This window comes from Hyla sarda, assembly GCF_029499605.1.
Source record: "Hyla sarda isolate aHylSar1 chromosome 1 unlocalized genomic scaffold, aHylSar1.hap1 SUPER_1_unloc_5, whole genome shotgun sequence".
NCBI classification, from domain to species: domain Eukaryota; kingdom Metazoa; phylum Chordata; class Amphibia; order Anura; family Hylidae; genus Hyla; species Hyla sarda.
In genome coordinates this window covers 737,975-752,412 of record NW_026607591.1, presented here as the reverse complement: position 1 = coordinate 752,412, position 14,438 = coordinate 737,975, and the positions used below count along the sequence as shown (strand labels likewise).

The window sequence follows — 14,438 nt, the reverse complement described above, 5'->3', positions numbered from 1 at the left end:
CTGAACATGAAAATAGCTTCTCTCCTGTGTGAGTTCTTTGATGTACAACAAGGTCTGATTTTCGAGTAAAACATTTCCCACATTGTAAACATGAAAATGGCTTCTCCCATGTGTGAGTTCTTTGATGTTGAACAAGATGTGATTTCTTAGTAAAACATTTCCCACATTCTGAACATGAAAATGGCTTTGCCCCTGTGTGAGTTTTTTTTATGTACAACAAGACCTGATTTATTAGTAAAACATTTCTCACATTCTGAACATGAAAATAGCTTCTCCGTCCTGTGAGTTCTTTCATGTTTAAAAAGATTTGTTTTCCCAGGAAAACATTTCCCACATTCTGAACATGAAAATGGTTTCTCCGCTGTGTGAGTTCTTTGATGTCGATTAACATCTGATTTCGAAGCAAAACATTTCCGACATTCTGAACATGAAAATGGCTTCTCCCCTGTGTGAATTCTTTGATGTTGAACAAGACTTGATTTGTCAGTAAAACATTTTCCACATTCTGAACATGAAAATGGCTTCTCCCCTGTGTGAGTTCTTGTATGTTGAACAAGATGTGATTTCTTAGTAAAACATTTCCCGCATTCTGAGCATGAAAGCAGCTTCTCCCCTGTGTGAGTTCTTGTATGTTGAACAAGACTTGATTTCCGAGTAAAACATTTCCCACATTGAAAACATGAAAATGGCTTCTCCCCTGTGTGAGTTCTTTGATGTCTAAGAAGACTTGATTTATCAGTAAAACACTTTCTACATTCTAAACATGAAAATGGCTTCTCTCCTGTGTGAGTTCTCTGATGTACTACAAGATTTGATTTCTTAGTAAAACATTTCCCACATTCTGAGCATGAATATGGTTTCTTTCCTGTATGAGCTCGTTGTTGTCCAACACCCCTTCTATGACTTTCTTTTTGCTGAACATCCTGTGATGAGTGAGAAGACAGGACCTGTATATAAGGATGAGATGACAGATCTTGGCTGTGAAGGGCTGAGGGTGTATCTGGGATAATGGAATGTTCTTCATATGTATCTTGTGTGATATCATCATCTGCTTTATAATCTGAAGATATAAGATTCTCCTCTGATCTCCTGGTACAAGAATCTGCAGAGAATAACACAGATTTTATTATCAGTATTAACCCCTTAACAACCCAGGAAATGTAAGCTTTTGTGTTTTCATTCTTTCCTCCGCTCCTCATAGCCATAACTCCTTTTTTTCCATCTGCACTGCATTTTAGAGCTTGTTTTTTGTGGGACAGATCTTACATTGTATTAACTGTGCATTAAAATATAAGTCCGGTCCATACGATCACAGGAATATCCGACCATAGTCAGGCTGTATGAATAGCAGAGTCCCGGCATTGAGTCCTAACAATCATGTTATGTGCAGTAAAATTGACTTGTTATGCTCATAGATCAGGTTGGTACGATCGGTATGTATAACACAGCGTTATCTTTTACTCCGTTTTTTTTAATTTAAACTTATTTTACTAAAAAGTGAGTAAAGAGCCGTACAGTGTAAGTACAGACCATGGAAGTCTATGACAAAATCCCATTCAGCACAGCATGATGTATACAGAGTGAGGACAGCTGCATAACACAGTCACTGACTACAGACACAATACAACCTAAACCGGGAACCTTAAAGGGGTACTCCACCCACAGACATCTTATCCACTATCCAAAGGATAAAATGTCTGATCGTGGGGGAAGAAAGGAAGGAGAAAGACAGAAGAGGAAAGGGTTAAAAGGAGGAGCCAAGAGTGAGGAGGACAGAAAAGAGGTGAAAGCCGAGGGAGAACCACACCGCCCCCCCCCATACCTTATGGAACTTATCAGGGCACTTTCTTATTCAAGGTGAAGGTTTTTTGGAGAAATATCGCCACGAGGCAAAACTTTACCTATATTCACTATTTAGTTGTTTTCTGTAGATTTGAAGTCTTTAGAATAGTTCACACGTTTCCATGGTTACATGTTTTTTCTGCAATTTGCGCAACTATGGGAATAGCATAATTTTTAAAGCAAATTTGGAAAATCATGGAAAATATGTAATGTATGAACACAGGGGAGGTGTATAACTACTATATATCCTTATCCCATAGAGATAGCAGCAGTATACAGATAGAGCTGGAGGGGAGATGTATAGCTACTATATATCCAGATCCCATACAGATAGCAGCAGCAGTATACAGATAGAGCTGGAGGGGAGATGTATAGCTACTATATATCCAGATCCCATACAGATAGCAGCAGCAGTATACAGATAGAGCTAATGGGGAGGTGTTTAACTTCTATATAAACTGATCCCATAAAGACAGCAGCAGTATACAGATAGAGCTGGGAGCTAAAGATTATAGCGCCGGAACTCTGCATATACTAAAAGGCTCTGAGTAAGTGACCCCTCTTTGTAAAGCTGTTTACCCCACTATAACCCAGTTTATTGGCTTTAGTGTGGAGAACAAGGGGTCAGATTCTCTATAAGTTACGTTGGATAAGACTGTAATGTGATTGAGGCCCCTACGATTGATATAACATAAATAAGAAATACAAAACACAAAAACAAAACCCTGCCTAACCGGCCAGCCCAGCTTTACAAAAACCGAAAATATGCCAACCCACCTAACCAAACCAAACAACACACTCACACACATACCAAAATGAACATAAAAATAGCACAACTTGGCTTATCAAAATATGAAAATAAAATTTAGCACTACCTGGCTACAACTCAAAAACATCCATACTCGGGAAACACAACGAGAAAACAAGACAGAAAATATAACAAGCACACCACTACAAAAAAAAATAAAAAATAGCACAACTTGGCTTAGCAAAATATAAACATACAACAACAAAAAACGTGGTCTCAAATGGCTGGAGGTGCTCAACCCCAAATGCAGTTATGCATTTATACTGGGGGAGCAGATCCTGCCCTTGTAGTCCATTGCTAGGGGCGATCCCCAGCATAAAAATGCATACAATGGAGGATGCCTGCAGCTGACTGCCATAACTGCTGTAATGCTATAATATAAAAAAAAAAAATATATATATATATATATATATATATATATATATATATATATACATACAAAATCACATGAACATAATAATATAGTATTTAACTAAAAATAAATATATACACTACATAGAACATACAAAAACAATAGAAAACCCTACCAAAATCCCTACACTAAAACTGTACCCTCTCCCACACCACCCCTCCTGCACATGGGTCAGAGTCCATACTGTTCATACACAAAGTCCTGTCCCTAACTGATCCATGTCAGGTCCCCAAAAGAAAAGCAAAACACCACCACCCACAAAAAAAAAACACCCTCCCCACCTAGCACTCCTCCCAACCAACTTACACACAAACTTGTACATACTAACATATACACACTGAACCCAAACCACCTTAGGCCCAAGTTTGGTCACCTGTAAGCCCTTCTTACCATATCAACTTTAACCCCTTAACGATGCAGGACGTATATTTACGTCCTGCGCCGGCTCCCGCGATATGAAGCGAGGTCGCGCTGCGACCCCGCATCACATCGCGTCGGTCCCGGTGCTCATCAACAGCCGGGATCCGCGGCTAATACCACACATCGCCGATCGCGGCAATGTGTGGTATTAACCCTTTAGAAGCAGCGGTCGAAGCTGACCGCCGCTTCTAAAGAGAAAGTGAAAGTATCCTGGCTAGTCAGTCAGGCTGTTCGGGACCACCGCGTTGAAATCGCGGCATCCCGAACAGCTTGCAGGACACCGGGAGGGCCCTTACCTGCCTCCTCGGTGTCCGATCGGCGAATGACTGCTCCGTGCCTGAGATCCAGGCAGGAGCAGTCAAGCGCCGATAACGCTGATCACAAGCGTGTTAATACACGCCAGTGATCAGCATAGGAGATCAGTGTGTGCAGTGTTATAGGTCCCTATGGGACCTATAACACTGCAAAAAAAAAAAGTAAAAAAAAAGTGTTAATAAAGGTCATTTAACCCCTTCTCCAATAAAAGTTTGAATCACCCCCCTTTTCCCATAAAAAAAATAAAACAGTGTAAATTAAAATAAACATATGTGGTATCGTCGCGTGCGTAAATGTCCGAACCATAAAAATATATTGTTAATTAAACCGCACAGTCAATTGCGTACGCGCAAAAAATTCCAAAGTCCAAAAAAGCATATTTTGGTCACTTTTTATACCATTAAAAAATGAATAAAAAGTGATCAAAACAAGAATTGTACCGATAAAAACTTCAGATCACGTCGCAAAAAATGAGCCCTCATACCGCCCTGTACGTGGAAAAATAAAAAAGTTATAGGGGTCAGAAGAGGACATTTTTAAACGTATAAATTTTCCTGCATGTAGTTATGATTTTTTCCAGAAGTGCGACAAAATCAAACCTATATAAGTAGGGGATCATTATAACCGTATGGACCTACAAAATAATGATAAGGTGTAATTTTTACCGAAATATGCACTGCGTAGAAACGGAAGCCCCCAAAAGTTACAAAATGGCGTTTTTTCTTCGATTTTGTCGCACAATGATTTTTTTGTTCCGTTTCGTCGTAAATTTTTGGGTAAAATGACTGATGTCACTGCAAAGTAGAATTGGTGACGCAAAAAATAAGCCATAATATGGATTTTTAGGTGGAAAATTGAAAGGGTTATGATTTTTAAAAGGTAAGGAGGAAAAAACGAAAGTGCAAAAACGGAAAAACCCTGAGTCCTTAAGGGGTTAAAAAAAACAAAAAGCTAGCGTGCACATGCATTAACCCCCGCTTAGGCCATATTTGGTCCCTTGGCCGCGTGGTAGGACCCAGAAGGAGAGGAGCCCCCTTTGGCTTTCAGGGCATCATTATATGAATACTGCGTTTCTGCAGTATCGGTGTCCGTTGTCATGTCAAAAAAGGGATGCCAATGTATATTGTAGCAGTCTCCTTCAGAAATGAATGGAGCTGCTACAGTATACGTCAGCATCACTCTTTTTGACGTGATGCTGAAGGATACCTCTAATACTGCGGAAACGCAGTATGAATGGGACGCAGTGTAGGGTTACATAGAGCGCATCCGCAGCATATTTCACACCGCGGATGCCCCCGGCAGTCACAAGGGCAAGATCACTGCTGTGGCTGGGTAGCTCAGTGTGTCCGCTCATGACTGCTGGCGGGAAATCCGCCGCTATTAGTGGACACACAAAGCTACACAGCCGCAGCAGGGAGCTCATTATTGTGACTGTTGCCGGGCATCCACAGCATGTAATATGGGATGTGCGCCGTGTGATCCTACACATTATACATTTTTATTTTTTACTATATTTATTTAATACATGTGTTTTTATTTTATTTTTTTTACACTTTTTCACACTTTTTTAATTTATTTTTTCACACTTTTTGTTAACACTTTTTTTAATTAATTTTTTTACACTTTTTTTATACTTCTTGTTTTTATACACTTTTATTTATTTTATTTTTTCACTTTTTCTTAATGCTTTGGAATACTTAGTATTCCAAAGCATTGCAGATATATGCTGCCTGCTAGTTTTACACTAGCAGGCAGCATATCAGGACGTGCCTCTGGCACGTCCTTGCAGGCAATTACCGGGGAAGACCTGGGGTCCTTGTAAAGACCCCCAGGTGCCCAGGTAAGCAGCAGCACCCCGCGATAGTTGCGGGGTGCTACAGGAGAGAGACAGAGGGAGCCCCCTCCCTCTGTCAAAACTCCTTACAGCTCGCGGTAGCTTCGGACCGCGGCTGTAAGGGTTAAACTGCCGGGACCGAAGTTGTCTGCAGGGTGCTGCAGGGGGGACAGAGGGAGCTCCCTCCTTCTATCATTACACTTAAAGCCCGCGGTCACTTCCGACCGCGGCTGTAAGGGTTAAAACTGCCGGGACCGAAGTTTACTTCGGTCCCGGCAGTGCAGCAGGGTCCCGGCTGTGAGATACAGCCAAGTCCCTGCCGCAATCTCGTGGGTGCACTGGGCAGCACCCACGAGAATAATTGACGAGTATAGACGTGCAGGTGCTGGAACGCCCGCCAATCTGGACGTCTATACTCGTCCGTGGTCGTTAAGTGGTGAAATAAACCTATCTATCCTAGACCTGCGACTACCTTGATGATAGGTGAAAGCCGCGTGGCCTGAGGGGCTCCGGATGCGGGCGTCCTCTAGGCAAGCTTCTCTAGCTATGCTAATCAGTGCCACACAATCGCAAGTCAGCGGACCATTGGAGCATCTCCTATCTTGGGACCTCGTGACATTATTTAAGTCCCCTCCAAAGATCACTTGCCAACTTGTAAAAAGAAAGGGCTTAATCCTCATAAAGAGATCTTTACGGCCCCGCTTAGTTTGTGGGGCGTAGATGTTAATGAGCCGGAGCTCCTGTCCCTTCATGAGGACATCTAAAATCACCTCCCCATTTCTAATTCAATAACCCGTCGGCATTCAACAGAAGCGGTTAAAAGGACCGCCACTCCACTATACGGCACAGCCGCAAGAGACCAGTGGGAGGGACCGCGCCTCCACTCTCTTCCGGCTTTTACCAGAGAGGCAAGATCTGACAACCTGGTCTCTTGTAAAAAGAAAATGTCGGCTTCAACACGGCCGAGAAAATCAAAAGGCTGCAAATCTAGCTGTATCTGACTTTATGCTGGCACAATTAATAGATGCCAGCGTCAATGGGGTGAGTGCCGCCATACAGGGGTGATTGAATTAGACGGCCACACCTTTTACTTTTTCTTTCCTTTCTTTTTGGTCCCCTCATCCTCTGAAGAAGATGAGGGGGCAGAACCACTCTTTGATCTTTTTTTGGACTCTGATAGATCCATATGGTCCCCGTCTCCTTCCGGCCCCGGTCTAGCCCTGCCCTCCGAGGAAGGTGCCTCAACAGGACAGGGCCCAGGATCCCCCAGAGGCTCCTTCTCCCTAGGCACCTCGCCCTCACCTTCCCCCTCCAATGAGGGGGAGGAGATGGTATAGAGGACGAGGTATCGGTTTGACAGGTCAATAAGAGGGGGGGGGGGGCAGCCAGGCTTCCGCTTTGGACCTGGCCCATAGTACCAGGAGCTTCAGAGGGCTCTGACCTCTTCCACCCTTTCCTTTTGCCCTTAACTTTCTTTTTGGGCCTCACCCCACTCTCCCCATCCACACTTTCATAGTGGGAGGAATCGGAAGGGTCGGCCATATTGCCATCCTCTCTGTGAAGTCTCCTCATCTCCTCATCCAGCACATTCTCCTCCAGGGCTTCAGCAGTTACAGGGCCAGCTTCAGGAGCAGGGACTGAAGCTACATCCGCCACCTGGGCACTCTCCAGCTCCCTACTCCTCCTCAGATTTTCCTCCCGCCTTAGTTTGGCAGGGCCCTTTTTCCTCCTCACTAGCCCTGTTGCGTTCCCATCCCTGCCTGTACCCTCCCCAGCTGAGGCAACTTCACAGCTCTCCTCAGCTGGAGCGGCCACTGCACGGGCGAAGGCGCTAGGACAACGGCCCAAGGACACCACACAGGTGGCACCGGATCTGCTGACAGGATGCGGCCAGATGACCCACCCCACCACACAAAGCGCAGACCTGCACATTACAGGCTGCGCTAAAGTGGGTGGGGCTGCCACACCTGTGACAGACCTTAGGTTGCCCCTGATAGAAGACCTGGATCCTATCACGTCCAAGGAAGGCGGCTGACGGAATGTGGGCAACCGTACTCCCTGAACGCTTGAGTTTGAGGGAAAACGTCCAGGCCCCGGACCAGATCCCGTGCTCATCAAAGTTTTTCTTGGGCATGTCCGTCACATCCCCATACCGTCCGAGCCAGGTCATGATGTCATAACAAGAAAGCGACTTGTTACGGGTCAAAACGGTCACTTTCTTGACTGAGTTCTGACGGGAAATCGCCTTTACGGCGAAATCCCGCCAGCCGGGCTCGTTCTTCGCCACTTAATAGTTTGACCAGAAGAGTTCAAGACCCTCTGGCCGAACAAAACTGACGTCAAACTCAGACGAACTGTAGGGGTGAATCGGGGCAAAGATGTCACTCGCCCTGAATTCCATCTGAAGGAGGAGCTCAACCACTTTAGCACGAGGTGGACATGCATCCTCGCCCCTCCAAATCAGACAGACCACATTCCTACGGTTATTGTCCTGCCCGGGTGTCGGGAGGGACCAGACCACCTCCCCATTCTGCTCTCGGAAAGCCCCCAAACCGTGCCTCTCTATCCAGAAAGAGAGGTCAACCTCACCCCTTCCCTCTACCTGGATCGACCTGTCGCCCCTACGTAGAGCCTCCAGGAGGTGCTGTTGCAAGTGGCCTCCAGAGCCGAACGGAGACGGGGACCCCCCTGAACCCCCGACAGCAACATTGGCATAGCTCCTAGGATAGTCACTACCGGGGGGGCAGCCAGACCAGACCCAGACCCAGAACCACTAACACCACCATTCACACCACTACTCTCATCATCTTTATTTTCATTCATACCACTACTACCACCAACATTCACTCCACTGACACTCCCACACACATTCCTCTCATCCACAACACTACTACACCCATCATTCTCACATTTTGCACTCTTATCATCCTGCCTAACAAATTCTGGGCTGGCTGGGACTTGTAGTGTTGTTGGTTTAATATAGGTTTTCTGTCCTGGTCTAGCTGCTGGGGTAGGCGCTGATGGCTCCTCCTCCATGGCTGATGTCTCCTCCTGAATCTGAGACTGCCCCACCGGGCGCACCACAGCTCCTCCCACAGTGCCAGTGCTTAATTTGCCTGACCGCACGGGCTCTGCAGCTGATCCAGGCGCCCGGACACTCCCCCCCCTCAAAGAGGAGTGCCCCGCAGCGCCCGCAGAACACACTGTACTGGGAGGACCGCCCCCCCGAGCACACAGATGCAACACTCTCTGCCACCGGCGCCCGGACACTCCCCCCCCCCTCACAGGGGAGTGCCCTGAAGCGCCGGTAGTGCCCACAGCACTCAGGGAACCACCCCCCGAGCACACGGCAGCATAGCTCGCCTCTGGCACTTGGACACGCCCCCTGCCACCCTGGGGCGGTACTGTAGTGCCAGAGCTGCCCACCATGAGCCCATCCTGCCCCTCCCTACCGGCAGGATGGGTGGGCTTCACATCTATTGCATCCACAGCCTTTACTGACGCCATGCTGTACCCCCCATGCTGGCTCCGTTCCACCACAGAAACGGGGTCTGGCAGTCTGGGGGACCCAGCAGCCTGAACCAGCTTTGCAGCTGACCCAGACTGCTGGAAAGGAACAAATACATACTGTACAGATTCCTGTGTCTTCTGTTTCTTTGCTTTCCTCTTCACTGCCACATCATCACATATATCATCCCCAAAGGTGAAATTCTGGAGGTGGGCTGGGGACTCCTGCATGACTATAGCCCTCAATAAGCCCCCAGCCTCACTCTCCACATCATCCTCCTCGCTTTCACTGGAAGGAAGCGCCACCTGGGCCGGATCAATGTAGCTATCCTGGGTGGTCTGGATGTAACAGGGGGCAGCCACAGGCACAGCATCTTCCTCCATCCTCTCCTCCTCCTTTTCTTCTTCACCACCATCATCACTATCTTCACCGCTACTACTCTCCCCATCATCCACCTCCACCTTACCTGGGGATTTCATGGCCGGTCTCCATTCACCAGCTTTTCCTGGAAAAGACCGCTTCCCTCCAGGATCTCGTATCTCCTCTCCTCCAGCTTCACAATCTTGCTTTTCAGCGCTGTGATCCTCTTTCTTAGCTCTGGCCTGTTCTTTTTGGACCCCGTGCTCACCAGATTCTGAGCCACACGTAGATCCTCCCTGGCCATCCTCAGCTCCTTACCGCACTGGTCATATTCCGCAAAGCGTGCGGCCATGCGGGAGCAGTATGTATCGCTCGACTCCTTGGGCCCTCTCTCTGCCCACATCTCCACTCTTTTCCTCCTCGCCTTGCTTCCTCCAGATCTCTGGATGGCACCCGTCGCCGTGGAAGCAGAGTCTGCATTGCTGCAGACTCTGCCAGATTTTCTATCTCCGGACGGAACAATGGCTGTTGCAGTTTTCTCTCCACCCCCCGCCAGCCTGGAAGAACGGGGAGTGGAGGCTCGAGATTTCCGGGGCTCCATGCAAGGAGGCTCTCCCCAGGAGTCTGCCACCCTCCTGGGAAAAGCTGTTAGAACACCTGCCTCTGTAGTCTTCTTAGAAGTCCTGGAGAGCTCAAACAGGGACACACCCGCACGCTTCTCACACTGAACTGTTGTGTTCACAGGATGTGCTCTCTGCTGACACCTCTGTCCATGTCAGGAACTGTCCAGAGTAGGAGAAACTCTTGCTCTGGACGGTTCCTGACATGGGCAGAGGTGACAGCAGAGAGCAGTGTGGTCAAACAGAAAATAACTAAAAACAACTTTCTCTGCAGCTGATATGTACTGTAAGGATTAAGATTTTTAAATGAAGTAAATTACAATTCTGAATAACTTTTTAGCACCAGTTGATAAAAAAAAAAATTTCCCCTCGGAGTACCCCTTTAAAAAATCCCATAAAAAATTATTACAGTTGGTGACTAAGCAGAATCTGTGACTGTTCTCTGCATTTAGTGGTCACTACTCACCTGAGTGGTTACCTGTAGGAATGTCCTCCATATACTGCTCATCACTGCTCACATCTGTGTCTTCTTCTTCTTCTCTTAAGTCTGTAGTATTACTATAGATCAGATCTTTCCCTGTAGGAATGTCCTCCATATACTGCTCATCACTGCTCACATCTGTGTCTTCTTCTTCTTCTCTTAAGTCTGTAGTATTACTATAGATCAGACCTTTCCCTGTAGGAATGTCCTCCTTATACTGCTCATCACTGCTCACATCTGTCTCTTCTTCTTTCGTTATGTCTGTAGTATTTTCTTTCCCTGTAGGAATGTGCTCCTTATACTGCTCATCACCGCTAACATCTGTCTCTTCTTCTTTCTTTATGTCTGTAGTATTTTCTTTCCCTGTAGGAATGTCCTCCTTATACTGCTCATCACCGCTAACATCGGTCTCTTCTTCTTCCTTTAGGTCTGTGGCATTTTCTTTCCAGGTAAGAATGTCCTCCTTATACTGCTCATTACTGTTCACATCTGTCTCTGGAACATTAATATTGTTCATATCTTCTCCCTGGATCATAAGATTTGGAAGAAATATAGTAAAAGTCATCAGACAGTAGGAGAAGTCACGTGGGATGTTATAGATGAGCAGGAGATGAGGAGTCATGGAGGGTGAGGGGACTGACCACAAGAGCTTCACAGCCCTTCTACAGATCATAGGGAATATCTCCATCTACCTGATCATCCTGTGGAAGAAGAGGACGGGGACACCTCTCTGGTGCTGTTCTCTTACTGGATCTGACTGTAGGGAACACATACAGAGACTGAATTCATTCTTTACATACAAATAATGAGAGCACGTGTGTATATAGTCATGTCTATTACCTGGTGATGTGAGGGGCTGCTGATCCTCCATCATGACCTGATCCTTGTACTGATCCATGTGTCCTTCTACATACTCCCACTCCTCCATGGAGAAATAGACCGCCACGTCCTGACACCTTATAGGAACCTGACACATAATGATACAGTCATCACCCCGACCCCTCCAGTGGTGTTACTGTATAATGTCCCAGCATTCCCAGCAGTGTCACCTCTCCATTCATCACCAGACCTCTCCATTACTGTATAATGTCCCAGCAGGGTCACCTCTCCAGTCATCACCAGACCCCTCCATTACTGTATAATGTCCCAGCATTCCCAGCAGTGTCACCTCTCCAGTCATCACCAGACCCCTCCATTACTGTATAATGTCCCAGCAGTGTCACCTCTCCAGTCATCACCAGACCCCTCCATTACTGTATAATGTCCCAGCAGTGTCACCTCTCCAGTCATCACCAGACCCCTCCATTACTGTATAATGTCCCAGCATTCCCAGCAGTGTCACCTTTCCAGTCATCACCAGACGCCTCCATTACTGTATAATGTCCCAGCAGTGTCACCTCTCCAGTCATCACCAGACCCCTCCATTACTGTATAATGTCCCAGCATTCCCAGCAGTGTCACCTCTCCAGTCATCACCAGACCCCCCCATTACTGTATAATGTCCCAGCAGTGTCACCTCTCCAGTCATCACCAGACCCCTCCATTACTGTATAATGTCCCAGCAGGGTCACCTCTCCAGTCATCACCAGACCCCTCCATTACTGTATAATGTCCCAGCATTCCCACCTCTCCAGTCATCACCAGACCCCTCCATTACTGTATAATGTCCCAGCATTCCCAGCAGTGTCACCTCTCCAGCCATCACCAGACCCCTCCATTACTGTATAATGTCCCAGCAGTGTCACCTCTCCAGTCATCACCAGACCCCTCCATTACTGTATAATGTCCCAGCAGTGTCACCTCTCCAGTCATCACCAGACCCCTCCATTACTGTATAATGTCCCAGCATTCCCAGCAGTGTCACCTCTCCAGTCATCACCAGACCCCTCCATTACTGTATAATGTCCCAGCAGTGTCACCTCTCCAGTCATCAACAGACCCCTCCATTACTGTATAATGTACCAGCAGTGTCACCTCTCCAGTCATCACCAGACCCCTCCATTACTGTATAATGTCCCAGCAGTGTCACCTCTCCAGTCATCACCAGACCCCTCCATTACTGTATAATGTCCCAGTATTCCCAGCAGTGTCACCTTTCCAGTCATCACCAGACGCCTCCATTACTGTATAATGTCCCAGCAGTGTCACCTCTCGAGTCATCACCAGACCCCTCCATTACTGTATAATCTCCCAGCAGTGTCACCTCTCCAGTCATCACCAGACCCCTCCATTACTGTATAATGTCCCAGCAGTGTCACCTCTCCAGTCAGCAGCTCCATCATCTTGTTGATGAGTTCTAGGATCTTCTGTTCATCCATTTCCTCATGTATCAGGGAGTGAGGTGGGGGCCCCGGGATTGGGCTCAGGGTTCTTCCCCATCCTTCACACACAGGGGCCTGACAGCGCCCACTAGAGGACTTCTTCACTACTGTGTAATCCTGTGTATGGAGAGACACATTAATATCACTACATACACTCCCAGAATCCCTCACCTCTCCAGTCATATCCATCTGTTATTATATAGATAAGAATGAGGTCATGTGACATGACTCCCAGAATCCCTCACCTCTCCAGTCATATCCATCTGTTATTCCATAGATAAGAATGAGGTCATGTGACATCACTCCCAGAATCCCTCACCTCTCCAGTCATATCCATCTGTAATTACATAGATAAGAATGAGGTCATGTGACATCGCTCCCAGAATCCCTCATCTCTCCAGTCATATCCATCTGTTATTCCATAGATAAGAATGAGGTCATGTGACATCACTCCCAGAATCCCTCACCTCTCCAGTCATATCCATCTGTTATTACATAGATAAGAATGAGGTCATGTGACATCACTCCCAGAATCCCTCACCTCTCCAGTCATATCCATCTGTTATTACATAGATAAGAATGAGGTCATGTGACATCACTCCCAGAATCCCTCACCTCTCCAGTCATATCGATCTGTTATTACATAGATAAGAATGAGGTCATGTGACATCACTCCCAGAATCCCTCACCTCTCCAGTCATATCCATCTGTTATTACATAGATAGGAATGAGGTCATGTGATATCACTCCCAGAATCCCTCACCTCTCCAGTCATATCCATCTGTTACTACATAGATAAGAATGAGGTCATGTGACATCACTCCCAGAATCCCTCACCTCTCCAGTCATATCCATCTGTTGTTACATATATAAGAATGAGGTCATGTGACATCACTCCCAGAATCCCTCACCTCTCCAGTCATATCCATCTGTTATTACATAGATAAGAATGAGGTCATGTGACATCACTCCCAGAATCCCTCACCTCTCCAGTCATATCCATCTGTTATTACATAGATAAGAATGAGGTCATGTGACATCACTCCCAGAATCCCTCACCTCTCCAGTCATATCCATCTGTTATTACATAGATAAGAATGAGGTCATGTGACATCACTCCCAGAATCCCTCACCTCTCCAGTCATATCCATCTGTTATTACATAGATAAGAATGAGGTCATGTGACATCACTCCCAGAATCCCTCACCTCTCCAGTTATATCCATCTGTTATTACATAGATAAGAATGAGGTCATGTGACATCACTTCCAGAATCCCTCACCTCTCCAGTCATATACATCTGTTATCACATAGATAAGAATGAAGTCATGTGACACCACTCCCAGAATCCCTCACCTCTCCAGTAAGCCGGAAGAGTATCTGTAGGGTGAGGTTTATGATCCTGTCGGCCATCTTGTTCATGTCTCTCTCCATGGTTGATGGGTCATCCAGGAGAATTCTCTTATATAGAAGATATCAGCAGAGGATCCTGGATTGGAGAAACCTGAAGGGAAGAAG

The 14,438-nt window shown here is 46.6% G+C and overlaps 1 protein-coding gene across 1 annotated transcript in view; it reads right to left on the bottom strand.

The window, feature by feature from the left end:
- Nucleotides 1-63: 63 nt before the first annotated feature.
- The window catches only part of LOC130298221 (oocyte zinc finger protein XlCOF7.1-like), a 69,190-nt gene continuing 54,815 nt past the window's right edge, over nucleotides 64-14,438 (bottom strand). The window contains exon 6 of the mRNA XM_056551139.1: nucleotides 64-1,102. Within this exon, the coding sequence (XP_056407114.1) occupies nucleotides 147-1,102 (956 nt within the window). The 3' untranslated portion in view covers nucleotides 64-146. The remainder of the gene's footprint in view (nucleotides 1,103-14,438) is intronic.